The sequence below is a fragment of the Haemorhous mexicanus genome, chromosome 1 (genome assembly GCF_027477595.1).
Source record: "Haemorhous mexicanus isolate bHaeMex1 chromosome 1, bHaeMex1.pri, whole genome shotgun sequence".
NCBI classification, from domain to species: Eukaryota; Metazoa; Chordata; class Aves; order Passeriformes; family Fringillidae; genus Haemorhous; species Haemorhous mexicanus.
This window is the reverse complement of record NC_082341.1, coordinates 58,255,742-58,269,296: the sequence shown is the minus strand read 5'-3', so window position 1 is coordinate 58,269,296 and position 13,555 is coordinate 58,255,742. Positions and strand designations below refer to the sequence as shown.

The window sequence follows — 13,555 nt, the reverse complement described above, 5'->3', positions numbered from 1 at the left end:
AGCTGAGTTGCAATGAGAGAAACCTTTTCCTCCCAGTCCCTGCCCTGATGTTCAGGGACTTGAGATGTGTGGGAAGAGAGATTACCATATGTATTGGTAAAATACTACTTCCCAGCAAAAAAAGATGTACAGTAAGAAGTACAGCTCTTGGCATTAACATTTTGATGATGTGTCTGTAAAGTTAGTTTTAAATATTAGTGATTTCTGACATACTGTAACAGTATTGCTGATTTCTCCCAGTGAAATTCTTTCTGCCTGGAGGAAATATTTTTAAGCTCATTTTACCTTCCGTAAGTCTATAAACGTGTATAGAAAGGAGAAGGGAAATTAACTTATAAATGAAAGTTAAAGGAATGAAAACATGAAGCTGAATGGCTTTAATCATAAAATTTTTGGAAGAAATTATAACATAATATTTAGAAAAGCTACAAATAGTAATTCAAGGGTGGATTTTTTTCCCAAAGAGTAAAGATTTGGTGGACGTTTACGGTGAACAGAACTTATTCAATTCCTGTGCAATTTCATTAGGAATATATCACTCTTCAGAATGTCTGAAGCTTCTTATGACCTTTTCAGTTTATTTTTATCTTGAAATTTTCAAAGTATCCTGCACACCAAAAAAAAATTGTATGAGAATGAAAAATAAAGGAAAATGCTTTGTTGAATTCAGGAAAGGCACCCCTAAAGTGTCTATCCTCATATTTTTGATCCTCATTTTCTCCACCATTTGGTCTGCAGCCTGAAGGCACTTGATTCAGTCTCTGCTGTGTGCAGTATCTACATCTGGCAGCTGTAAACTTGTAGTGACATTTCCTCGAGAATGGACAGGGAATCAGATCTACTGAGAGATGTTGACCTGATTCAGCAAGAGCTGCTCTTTTCTTATGCGTATGACTATGTTGGTACATTGTAAAACAAGACTGTGCACAAATAAATTGCTTTGCTATATATTTAAAAGAAGTGAACTTTAATGCATCATTGCCCTTCTTCCTTCACAATTCTTTAATATCTTCTGCTTAGTAGCGTTTACAGATGGACCAGTAATTTCAACAACTGGACAGGTAATAAGTCTAAATTCTAGTTTCAGTTTGCAGGAACAAAACATCTTTGGATTAATGGGAATAAAATATATTAAAATAATTCTTTCATAATTTCATTTTATGACTGATCCAACATTTTTTGATATATTTGTCAGTCTGACTGAATAACTAGTTGGGTTTTTTTCTTTCATTTCCTGTGTCGGAATAGACTCTCTCTACTGTAATAACCTATTGTATCCATGCTGAGCCACATTATCTTCACCTGTGGTTTTCATCTTAAATATACAATATATACCAGTTAACTCAGAAGTACTGTACTGCACTGCACACAGGCCACCTGAAACTGGCCAAAAACTCTCCAGGTGCAAGGTAGTAAAAAAAAAAAAAAAAAAAAAAAAAAAAAAAAAAAAAAAAAAAAAATTCCTGGCTTCTCTCAACTTGCAGAGAGACAGCAGTTCCCTTTCTACTGGCAGACGTGCACTTACACAACTTGCAATATTTTGGAAAGGCATAGCTCTACTGTAGCTCAAAATGAAGGGACATCAGAACTCAGTACAACACCTTTTTCATCATGAGTAAACATCTGTGTAAGGACAAAGATAAGGAGGGATTTGATTTTGATAAAAGCTAAGTTATTTTATCTCACTTTGAAATAATCTTGACTGCCAATGAACCACTCAAAAATAAATACCAGTCTTCCTACACAGTACATTAGATTGCTTTGGGGGACAAAAATAATTGAGTTAATGGAAGTACCAAGTTTTCTCATAAAAGATCATGCAAAGGCCAAATATGCCCTAAGAAAAAAATTATTTATTATCATTATTTATTAATTACTTCAGTTATGCTAATTACACTGCAACTGTCTTGTAGATAAACACTTGGAAACAACTTCCATAGTTTTTATGGTTGTATTTTAGTTGATACAGCAATTTTCAGCCATGGGCAATAAGAACAAAACAAAACAAAACAAAAAATTATCAGTCCTGCATAAACAAGGAACCAAAGAAAAGAGATGTGAAATGCCTTGTTTAAAGCCAACCATTAGATGGTTAGAGCAGGACTTGAAAAAAACCCAGTTGCTTTATTTCTAAGGCAATAAATACAATTTCAGATAGATGTTACCTCCCATCCAGCCAGTTCTCTTCTGATAACTACTTAGCTGCCTGGAAAGAAGGAAGGAACAGGAACGGTGACTCATTGAAGGTCTGTTGATTCATCTCATGAGAGTTACTAATGCTTAAGAAAAATACAGTAGCAATATCTCCTGGTCTCTTTTGTGGCAGATGATTCACACAAAGGGAACTGTAGTCAGTGCACTGAGTGGAAAAGGGGAGGAGATGTGTGTTCTCCTGTCTGTAGTGGCTTATAATATACTTCATTATATCCTTTTAACTGCTGCACTTTACCATGAAACTGAATTGCTCCCATACAACAGAAGGCAGCACAACAAGGGGGAAACAGAGACAGCAGAACAGAGCTCTCCCATGCAGCATATAAAGGGTTTTGTGTAACTGATAGCTATTTTTTTTGGATGAAAGGCAAAATAAAAGCAGGTGGTAATGTTCATGAAATCAGATTTTGCCTGAGAATGGTAAAGCGTCAGAGCGGTTTTTGGAGAAGAGAGAGTGGCTTATTTTACTGTGAAAAATTATTATGAATTTGGCTCAGTTTTGAAGCTGCTGAGCAATGTGTTTAAGTGCTTACAAACAGACACAAGGATATCGACGCTCCTCTCAAATATGTCACATTTGAATGCAATAAAAATCAGTCAAAACTGTAAATTGTGCATCATACTTAAAGCGGTAAGAGCCTGGTGCAGGTTTGAAAACTAAATATCCAGACTGTCACTTTTCTGTGATGTGCTTTTATGAAAGCACATTCCTTGTGCCCTTTTTTTCTTCTTCTGTGGTGCTTTCCTTATTCTGTAATTTGTTTATTAGCTGTAAGTTCTGCTGTGGCCTGTGGCTAAGACTTGCAAAGGTGTTTAGGTGCCTGGGTGGTAGCTACTGAAAAACTTTTGCATCACATCACGGTCTCATGATGATATGAATTTATTGATTCTTCTGCCTGGCTGTGTAAGTTTTGTCATTTGTAGTGCCTCTTTTATAAGCAATTTTTCATGGCTATTTATTTCTCTGTGGCTGTCCAGGGTCACCATCAGGGTAAGAACCCCGTTGCACTATGCACTTTACTGCCACAATAAAAAAAGCCATCCAAAAATATGACTCAATTTTGTTTTTAGTGCAGTAACTCTGTATGTGAAAAGGGAGCGCATGAGGGGGTGGGGTAGATGGACCCAGCTAACTGTGTCCCAGATAACTCAAACTTTTATCAAAAGTTTGACTCAAAGATTTTCTGCTCTGGAAAATATACTTGTCATAATTCATAGCTGCCAAAATCCAGGACAGATTTCCCAAGATGGAAGAAGGTATCTTTGGTATTGTTTGCTTTTTATCCTGCAGCAGGAAGAAGTACCTACTAGAAATACAAACCAGAAGTATCATGGAGAGGTACAAGAGTGAGAAACAGAACTGATCTTTTGGAGGTAAAAATATCTTAGATTTCATGGTAATTAGAGGTAGAAAACTTGATGGAGTATGTGAGTGAGGGAGGTGCCTGGTTTAGCCACCTTTTGTGAACTATTTTGCTGGATTATGCATGAGTCTCAGGAAATGTAAAGCCAACAGGAGACCTGTTCCTGTTTCCTGCTGTAGCAGTGGAAAACATAAAATGGTGAATGAGAGGATTCATGTATTTATAAAACATTTGTTTCTAAGATTTCATACAAGTAGAGAGCTGTCTGCATTGCATGGTTTGAGACCAAAAGCTCTTTTTTAAAAACAAACTCAAGACATTTAGATCAAGAGGGTATAAAAAAAAAATCTAAATTATGCAAGATAACATTATAGCAGCCTTGCGATAGTAACTACTTTCATGCTCTTTAAAAATTTTATTAACTTTTTAACAAAATTTTACATTAAGTTTTTATTTCCTTTTAAAATGTAAGAAATTATATGTGTTCAAAGTTTCTAAACAAAAAGTTGTGAGTAGAAATATACATTTTCTTTAGAACAACTGTAGCAAGGCAAGATAAAAAGACAGAACCCGAATGGAACATGATTTAACAAAGAATTAATTTCCATCATGATTTAAACTGATTTTTTTTAAATTACCATTTAAACCATAACGAAATGCTTCAAAGTGTTATAAAATCTGTGACCAGAACTCTATATGAACATTTAGCATCTACCTACAAACACCTAGGGAGAAAATAATTATATTTACTTGAATCAGTCTGTTGACATAATTTGAATTAACCATCTGCATAAATATTTTAAGCACCATGGATACCACTGTATTATTATTAAAAACACCTCCACTTTCATTATAGCTAATCTTTTAGTCACAGAAAACCTTTTTCTACTTTAAAGCTGAATTGCCTCGGTAGAACCGATAAAGATTAATTTAGACTTTCAATAGGCTAAGAGAACAATTACTAACACTTTATCTAAAAAGTTCAGCTTAGAGAAAAAAAGTAGTTTTTAGAGGACCAAGATTCTCTTTATCCACTCAGAAGAATGATTCCCAAAAATATCTAAATAATTTAGGCCCGGAAGTCCCACTGGGTTCAGGTCACATAGTGTGAGGAAACAATGAAGCTTGGTTGGACCCTTTCAGATTTCCTTACTCACGGCACTTCAAGTTATGGCATGATGTTGGTGATGGGATTAAAGGTAGGAGAGACAGTGACAAAAGACAGTCAGGTGATCGTGTGCATCCTCCCCCACCCCTCCTTTCTGCTCTCTCTTATGGGCAGAGAGGTTTGTCCCAAGAGGAGAACACCGGGTGGGAATTGCAGGAGGAACTGTCTGGATGCTCTCCTGATGTATTCTGGAGATGGGGGAGCTGAGATGTTTGTGATTGGCTTCGGTTCACACCAGCCTACATAAGGGTATAAAATAATGAGAGTTTTTTGGAGTCTTTTAACTTCAAATTACTGGTAATTGGAAAGAATGTGTAAACAAATGGTTTTACCATATCTTTAGTTACTTACTGACAAGAGTTTGCCCTGCAGTCAATCAAGGTAAGACCGGCCATAAAATCAGCAAGTGAAATAGATATCATTGCCTAATGTAAGGCAGACACAAACAATATGAAAGCATATAATGGGTTTACCATAGTCAACACAATGGATATCCTTCTTTGATTAAAAAACCCTCTGATTTTTGGAAGAAGAGAATTGTTATAGATTTAACATATTTGATTTCTTTTTTCTGGAAAGAGCAGAGATGGAAAACAGAATTGCAGAGATTGTTGATGAGATGGGTGAAGTATAGGTCATCAGAAAATTAGAGGACCTCTACTTTGGTTTGGGTCAAGTCATATTTGGTATTATAATAAATTCCTTTGCGCAAGTAGTCAGCACATGTCTATTTTTTTTTTTTTTTTTTTTTTTTGTCCAGTAACACAAGGTTGGAGAGGTCAGAAAATAGTACATAAACAGTACTCCAGTGTAATCAGCCAAAAATTCCTAGGACAAATGCACAGCACAAGAATTAATGTCATTGTGGAGGGCACTGCTAAACCATTATCAGAATTAATGTCCATAGTTTGGATTACCTGTGTTTAAGAGAGAATTCAAGGGGCAGTGAGTAGGGAGAACCTTATTAACTTAACCAGAGAATGGAACAAGACAAAATATCTTATGAGAAGAGATTATGTGAGTTTGTCTTGCTTAACACAGCAATTAAGAGCTGAGAGAAGATATGATTGCACCGTAAGCATACAAGGGGAGAGTAAATGCTAGGAAGTGAAGACAAGTAGTTCAGCCAAAGAACAATACTGAAACAAGAATGCATGGCTGTGAAGAAAAGATGCAAACCAAACTGTTAGGAATTAGAAGACTTCTTAAAAAAAAAAAAGATGTGAGTCTGAAACAGTTGCCCAGCTGGCAAAGATTCAACAGAGAGTTGCATAAATTTAGGGAGCTAGACACAGGTTATACATTTTGTTTGTCTGTGACTGTGAGGATCTAAACTCAAGGACCCAGAAGGTTTGTTTCTGTCATATGCCTATAGCATCTGGCAATTTTGTGCAAATATTTGCTTTCTGCATAAAAATGATTAGCACACATGAGGAAGGTAACAAAGCCTCTGTAGTGTCAGCATGGAAGTAGACTGGAAATAAGGACGAAGAGCTGAGATGAACTACTGAGTGGTAGTGCCAGCAATGGTTTGCCACGTGTTGCATGGTTTTAGTGCAAAGCAAAGTCTGGGACACCTATGCTCTTTGAATGTCAACCACTTTGAACTTTGTGTGAGCTCTTACTGATTTATAAGACACTGCACATGAAATTACTTTTAAAGTGGCATTTATGGCAATGAGAAAGGCATCCAATCACACTTGAAAGGAGAGGGGTAATGCTGAGGGGATGCACTGCACAGGTCATGAATGCCATATTGACATTGAGGGACACCAAAGTAAAGCAACCTGTAACTATAGGCTGCCAACATCAAAGCCAGTTACAGAAGGTGGCCTTAAGTTCCCCACATCCCTGTGACTAAGATTTTCCACTGGTCAGTTTTAGCCTGTTCCCCAGCTGGATTGTTTATTTGCTGCCTTTGGCTGGCTCCCACATGCCAGACTGTGCGCCTATCCCCATCTGCTAACTTGGAACAAAGTAGAGGTGGAACTAGTCTTCTCAGATGAGTCATAAATTGGTTTGTTGGAATATCAGGCATCTCTGCATCACCTGCCTCATCTGAAACAGAATCTTGTCTTTCAAAGAACAGTGCTTGCAGTTCCTCAGACCAGGTTTTCTTTTGGTTGTTTGAAACTTTCCTATTGTCCTGGAATAGAATGACAGCTTGCAAGTACAGCTTGCAAGTTGTAAAAACATTTGGGTCATAAATTTCCCAGAAGAAATGTAATATTTTTCCACTTAATTTAATAACTTCTTGTGGGCCTCTGGGATGAAGATATTCCTCAGTGTCCTATGCATTCTTTGACATGTGGCTAATGCAACATGCTTTCCTAGGGGGATGTTTTATAAAAAAGTGACCTTCTGCTAGGAAGACAAAATAACAACTCAATTAAAAGAAACAATGAAGGTCACACCAGTTTCCTAACTGAGGTGAAAAACCAAGTGGTGGAAAACATAAGCTGCATTTATTTTAACCTATGGGACTTTGAGCATCATGTGGAAAACTCATTGATATGGTAGTGTTGCGTTTTAGGATGCCTCTAGAGAAAGACATGATGGAATTATTAAAATTTGCAAGAAAATATATTAATCAGTCATGTGTTAGAGCATTCAGCCTGGAGGAATGAACACTTTTTGGGCAGAACCAAACAGCCATGGGAATCATGGTCCCTCATCTGTCACTGTCACTTGTCTGATTTTGGAGGAGTTACTTATGTCTCACCTAAGTAGTGTAGAAACAGCTGAGCCCCAGGAGCAGCACGGGACCTGCCATGTGCAAATGTCAGGTATTAGAGTGCCCTGAGCATCCCCTGCCCACAGAGCAAGGGCACCCATCCTGCAGCCATGGCACTGCTCTCATTAGCAAGCCCCTCCATATGGTCCCTTTCACAGCTGCCCAGTGACCACTCCTTGGGGAGACTTTTAGGGCACTTTTAGGGCTTATCAGCCAAGAGACATCCTTGAATGCTCTGTTTATAAATGTTCCCAGCTTTTTACAAAAATTAATAAGAAAGATCTTTCCTCTTCCATGTTAATGCCAGGACCAAACACAAACTGACCTTTACCTTTAAGCCTCATTTTTTTTCCAATTGCAAAAGTGACTTGCTGTTTACTTCAGAATAGTAACACTGAGACACAATTCATTAGTGTCTGTGGATTTCTTGGAGGTGCTGGGATGAGAGGAGCTACAGAAGCGAGTAGAATTGCTCTTTCATTAGAATTATATGACAGTGTCATTGAGAATTTTCTGGAAACAGTGTTGATAGGTGCTTCTTCCCAAATTACTACAAATAAGCCTCCTTCAAAATTTGCTTTCAGGAGCAAATCTTTTCCAAGACTTGGGATATCTCTCAAACAGAAAATTCAAATGTGATTTATTTGACAAGCATCTCATGTATGAAGTAGCTACATTTTCATAGTATAACTTTAAAATCTTCAGTCCATATTTCATAAATGTACAAAATAGATAGGAAAAAAAGATAAAGCATTAAAAAAGAGAATGCATCCTCTCTTTCTCACTCTAAAAACCAGTTTTAATTTTGAAATAATCTGGAAATTTTGACCAGAGATGGAAGCCCTACCTTACAGAAAAATTATTAAACTACCACTTTTCTAAGCAATTCTAGCCATTGTCAACTGACCAGCCAGCTGTGAAAACAATGGGGTTCTGTAGATTTACTGGTGTATGTAAAAATTGAGGCTTCAGGTAATTCTGCATCTCTGTCAACTGTTCCATGCATGGTGACAACAACAAGCCTGCCAGAGGAGTTACTTGATAAATGGAATAGCTAAAGTCTTCAGCCACATTCATAGTAGCATTTTATCCCTGGTTTTTTCTTGACACCATTCCTTGTCAGCTGTTTGCAAAAGCTATTTCTGAAATAAAAAAACCTGTGGTCTTCCCTTTCTTCCTCTCTCCCCCCTCCTCAGAGATGGCAATCTGAGGTTTTGCTGAAGGCATGTGAAGTTACTCTTCAAGATACTGCAAATGTCACCTCTTTTTCATAAGAGTCAGGAGAGTTAGAAAATCTGCACAATTATTAGACCCTAAGACAATATAAGGCTCAAGAATTATTAGACTCAAAGACAGAAGGCAGTAAAATTATTTAATGAGTGTTCCTAGTAACCACTTTTGTGCTCAAAATAAAACATGCAAACTCCTTTCCAAAGACTTGGAACTAAGAATTTTAATAGACTGAATGACTTGTTTCCCTAATGCATTCACCAAGTGCAGCAAGCTGATTAAAATACTGGATACTGTAGAACCTTTCTGTTTCTGGTCTACAGAGCTCAGCTTATGCATCATTAACCATGTATTACCGGTACACACAGCTATTTTGCACATAAGGGAAAAGGAAAATAGAATTTCTACATGCAGGATGCTGATTTTAACATTTTCCTTTTGGAATGGTAAAAAGTAAAGAAGTCTAGAACCGGCTTTGTAGGAAGTCATCCTTCTCCAGTGAGAACTGTACCTGTATGAGAAGGCAATGAACAGACAAAAGCAATCCACTGGGTAAATCAAAACAGCTTTCAGTAAATATGTGGTGATGGGTTTTGTACGTGAAAAGATGGTCTTTTTATGTATTACAGCTTTTTATGTAATAGCTATTCTATTAGAGAATGTAACAAGTAGCCAAAAAGCAGCTTGCCAAAGGAAAGCTTCGTCAGAGTTTGGAGATAATTCTGTAATTACCTTACTGACATAAATTTATGTTCCTATTTAGGAACAAATTCACATATTAATTTTACAGGATTTCTATAAAAAGGAAACAGACTTAAGAAGCAGCAAACTTTACTGTAGAGCCATGTAAGGTACTTCTGATATTCTGAAACTTTACTCTTCATTTAAATGAATTACAGAAAACTGTAAGTGCAGACTAGAACAAAAAAACCCTCAAAAAATACGTAAAACAAATATTCATTAATAAATGTGTAATTTAGAAGAGAGGGTGAGTTTCTCTTTATTACTGAACCCACTTTTTCATTTGTGACCTGTAGAACACTTAAGTCACAGGACGGCCTTTTCCTGAGGCTCTGAAAATTTCAAGCAATAGTTTCCAGAGAAAAAGGGTAGAGTGAATGCAACTATATCAAATGAACTGCTTTGTATTTTTAGCAAATACAGTCTACATAGTTCTTATAGTAGTTTTTCATCTTTTCATACAGATGATACTTCTTCCATCAAGAATTTATAATCTGAAGTTTAGATTCAGGGACATGAGGCAGGGTTAAATTTATGCATATGCCAGGTCTCAGCAAAGTCAGCAGATCTCAAGCACAGGTTTAATAAGGTTTAAAATTAAAGTCCTGTAAAATGATACTCTGAGCACACTGCCACTTTCTTGAACTGGTACCTCTATTCAGCGAGCCACTGCAGCATGATTATTAGTTACCCTGAGCTGAGCTCAAAAGAATATTAGTTGCTGTCAAGTCACCTTTACACACTGATAGTGTCACTTTTTAGCTAAGTGACCAACAGCATGGTTGGCCTGATTGCAGTGGCTGAGAACACCTCCATGAAGTAGAAGAGCAAGAAGCTCTGAAGACGTCCACCTCAGCTGACTGTAAGAACTACTTAGATTCAAAGGGAAATTAAAAATCGCTGCTGCTTTATAATTAAAAGGCTTTGCCCCTTGGTAAAGCAAATAAGAGTCATTCCCTGTGACTCAATAGGAGCAATTTTGATTCACTGACGTTGCAGATTAGAGAAATTGGATTAAGAAATGTGTAAATTTGTTGTAGACAGAAAGAAAAAAAAGCCACCCAAATGGAACTTGGTATTTTATTCTTACCTGGAGGGAAAAAATTGAATGCATTTTAAAGGAGACTCTTAGTGGTTTCTAAATTTCTACATTCTGATTTGTGTGTTTAAACTTTGGAAAGTGTTGAAAATGTCTCTTTGCTTTCAAATAAGATGTGTGCATGTTAATCACATTGAATCTGCACAAAAGTACAGATTATTTAGGGTCCACAAGCCAACTGCTTCACTTTCAACATCAATGACCACTGACTTTCTTGCATTAGCATTTAGATCTGGGTCCTTGGCACCCATGAGCAGCTTCTGCAGTGAAAGGAGCTTCTCCCAGTGCCCCAGTGCTGGAGTGCAGGGAGGCTGCAATGTGCTGCTAGAGGCTGTAATAACAACCACACACAGCACAGAGGGCCTCTCCCTGCTCCCGTTTATGGCAGGGTCAGGAGAGAACAAAGGAGACATAAAACACGTTTCCCTTAATTCAACTGCTTCAACTCCACCAAGCAGAATTCAGGCACGGCTGAGGATTTCAGCACCTTCCTTGGAAAGTTTGCCCCTGGGCCATTAAAAATGGTTTGAATAATAAAATTGACTTACCTCTTGGTGTCATTATACCCTCTTTTTCAGATCAGCGATTTTATTAACAGATAATGCTGATAAAGATTTATTTTTATGAGATATTTTATGACTTTTAAATACCATATGCAAGTTTTCAGCTCTTTGGCTCCTTGCAATGCTGATTAGGATAGTGCCTCCTTTTTTTCCTTCTTTCCCCTGTTTCCAAAGCAACCATGAAATAAAATAGAAAAGCACACAGAGCCGAAGACATAAATTTTGAAGAAATAATTCTGACATGCAATTTTGAAAGCCCTTTTCAGGTCAGTGTCATTTTTGTAATTGATGTTACCAGTTTTATTTGTCTTTGTATTTTCTCCTCAATAAACAATTCAAATATACTTCAAGCACTACTTTCACAAAAGGCAACTTGAAAACATGTCCAGCAGCTTGATTTGGAAGCTTTTCCAGGATTTAGACAGCTTGCACATTTTACTAAAACATTTTTTAAAAGCTGCTATTCAACATAATACTTCAACTGCCAAGAGTAGTAATAGGAAGCCAATACTTACATTTCAGCTCCAGTTTGATGAAGTCAGTGTTCCCCAGGTTCTCAAGGAACACCCCATCTGAGGCTGATGTTTTGAAGTAGAAAGAGATGTCTGCACTGGTTTCCCCTTGGAAGGTGGAGAAGTGGAGGTAAGATGATGAAGTAATGAAAGAAGCCGCATTCCAGTAATTCCCTGCAGAGGATAGACAGGAAAGACATGTTTCAGTGCTCCCTTGAAGCTGTTGGAAAGGTTGGAGATTTTAAGGTTCATCTATGCTACAGTGCTGTCTGTGCTGAAGAAAGAACCCCAAGCACCTTGATTCTTGCTTCCTCTGTTTTGTTTTTCTCGGCATGGTGTGTCAGGTTTCAGAAGATAGAGCATGTTAACGGTAAATTTATTTTCAAGCTCTTAATTTGTAATATCCATTCATACTCAAATGTTGTTATTGTATGTCTATTATAGAAACACTGTCATGGGAGATCAGACAGAAGGGCAAAACACTAATTTGGTGTCTGCCTCACCTCAGGCACATGTTTTGCTTTCATATATTGCTGCGTGTGTGACTTACTTGTCTTCAAAATTATTCACACACCTACATCCCCTCCTGAAAGTGTAGTCATGTCTAGCAGAAGTAAATTAATTTAAATCACAGGAAATATCCAGTAAATGAAGCTAATCAATAAAGACACAATTAACATGTGCACCTAATAGTCTGCTAGTACATTCCCACTGGACAAATATAATCATTAATAACATCCAAGAGCCATTACTGTATTTTAGCTAGAATGACAGTCAAATTCAGTGCAAGGTAGCAATACAATGCAAAAAAGAAGTCATAAGATATAAGAGGAGGTAAGATTCTCTTAATAAGAAGATCATAAGATTCATAAGAGAAGACTTTGGGGTTACCCAGTTCCTGCCTTCCAGTACCTGAAGGGAGGTACATGAAAGATGGAGAGGGACTCCTTACAAGGGCACGCAGTAACAGGGCAAGAGGGAATGGCTTCAAATTGATAGCCAGTAGATTTAGATTAGATATTGGAAAGAAATTTTTACTGTGATGGTGGTGACACACTGGAACAGGTTGCCCAGGGAAGCTGTGGATGCCCAATCCCTGGAAGTGTTCAAGGCCAGGCTGAATAGGTTTCTGAGCAGCTGGTCTAGTGGAAGGTATCCCTATCCACAGCAGGGATGTTGAAACTAGACAATCTTTAAGGTCTCTTCCAAGCCAGACCATGTTATAATGATTCTATGATGATGATATTGGTGATAGAGTAAGCCAATGAGAGACTGAAAGAGCTCATTCTAGTTTCATCAGAATGCTTATGTATCCAGCTTCAGAAATGCATTAGAATATAACTCATGATGCCATCACAGCTGAATCCTCAGCATTCCAGCTAATAAACACAATACTACTACTTTCCATTCCAGTCCAAAGTCCCAGATATTGGTTTTCCATTGTTTGATTACTGAAGTAGGTGATAATGCTATTATTTGTCTGGTTAGCACTGGAGGAATATGAATGAGGATGGCTGAAGCTTCAGAAGATCAGCTGTGATGGTATATTACACTACTGGCCCACACACATTCCAGAAGTTTTATTATTTGAGTAATTATTAATATCTATTCAATTTTAAATTGAACATCTGAATTAGCAGATGTTTTTAGGTATGAATAAAAGCATACTATTACTTTCCATAGTACTATTCTGTACCCTCCATTGTAATTCTGCCTCTCTCAAGGGTTTAGGGTATTTGAAAAAAGAAGCCATTTTCCATTTAGTTCAATGCATCCCAGGAGGAAAGTTGTAATTGAGATTTTATGTGTGGATATGTGCAAACACACATTTGAGCAGTGAAAATAGGAAGAAATAGGCATTCATGAAACAGGTATGGGTTAGTGAATTAACCAGTTAGGCTAGATCAGCTAGTTTTCAACAGGTATTTCT

The 13,555-nt window shown here is 37.3% G+C and overlaps 1 protein-coding gene across 1 annotated transcript in view; it reads right to left on the bottom strand.

Annotated features, from left to right (window-relative positions):
• The window catches only part of CNTNAP2 (contactin associated protein 2), a 1,014,330-nt gene that overhangs the window by 97,639 nt on the left and 903,136 nt on the right, over positions 1–13,555 (bottom strand). Inside the window, exon 16 of the mRNA XM_059850210.1 lies at positions 11,629–11,799. Within this exon, the coding sequence (XP_059706193.1) occupies positions 11,629–11,799 (171 nt within the window). The remainder of the gene's footprint in view (positions 1–11,628; positions 11,800–13,555) is intronic.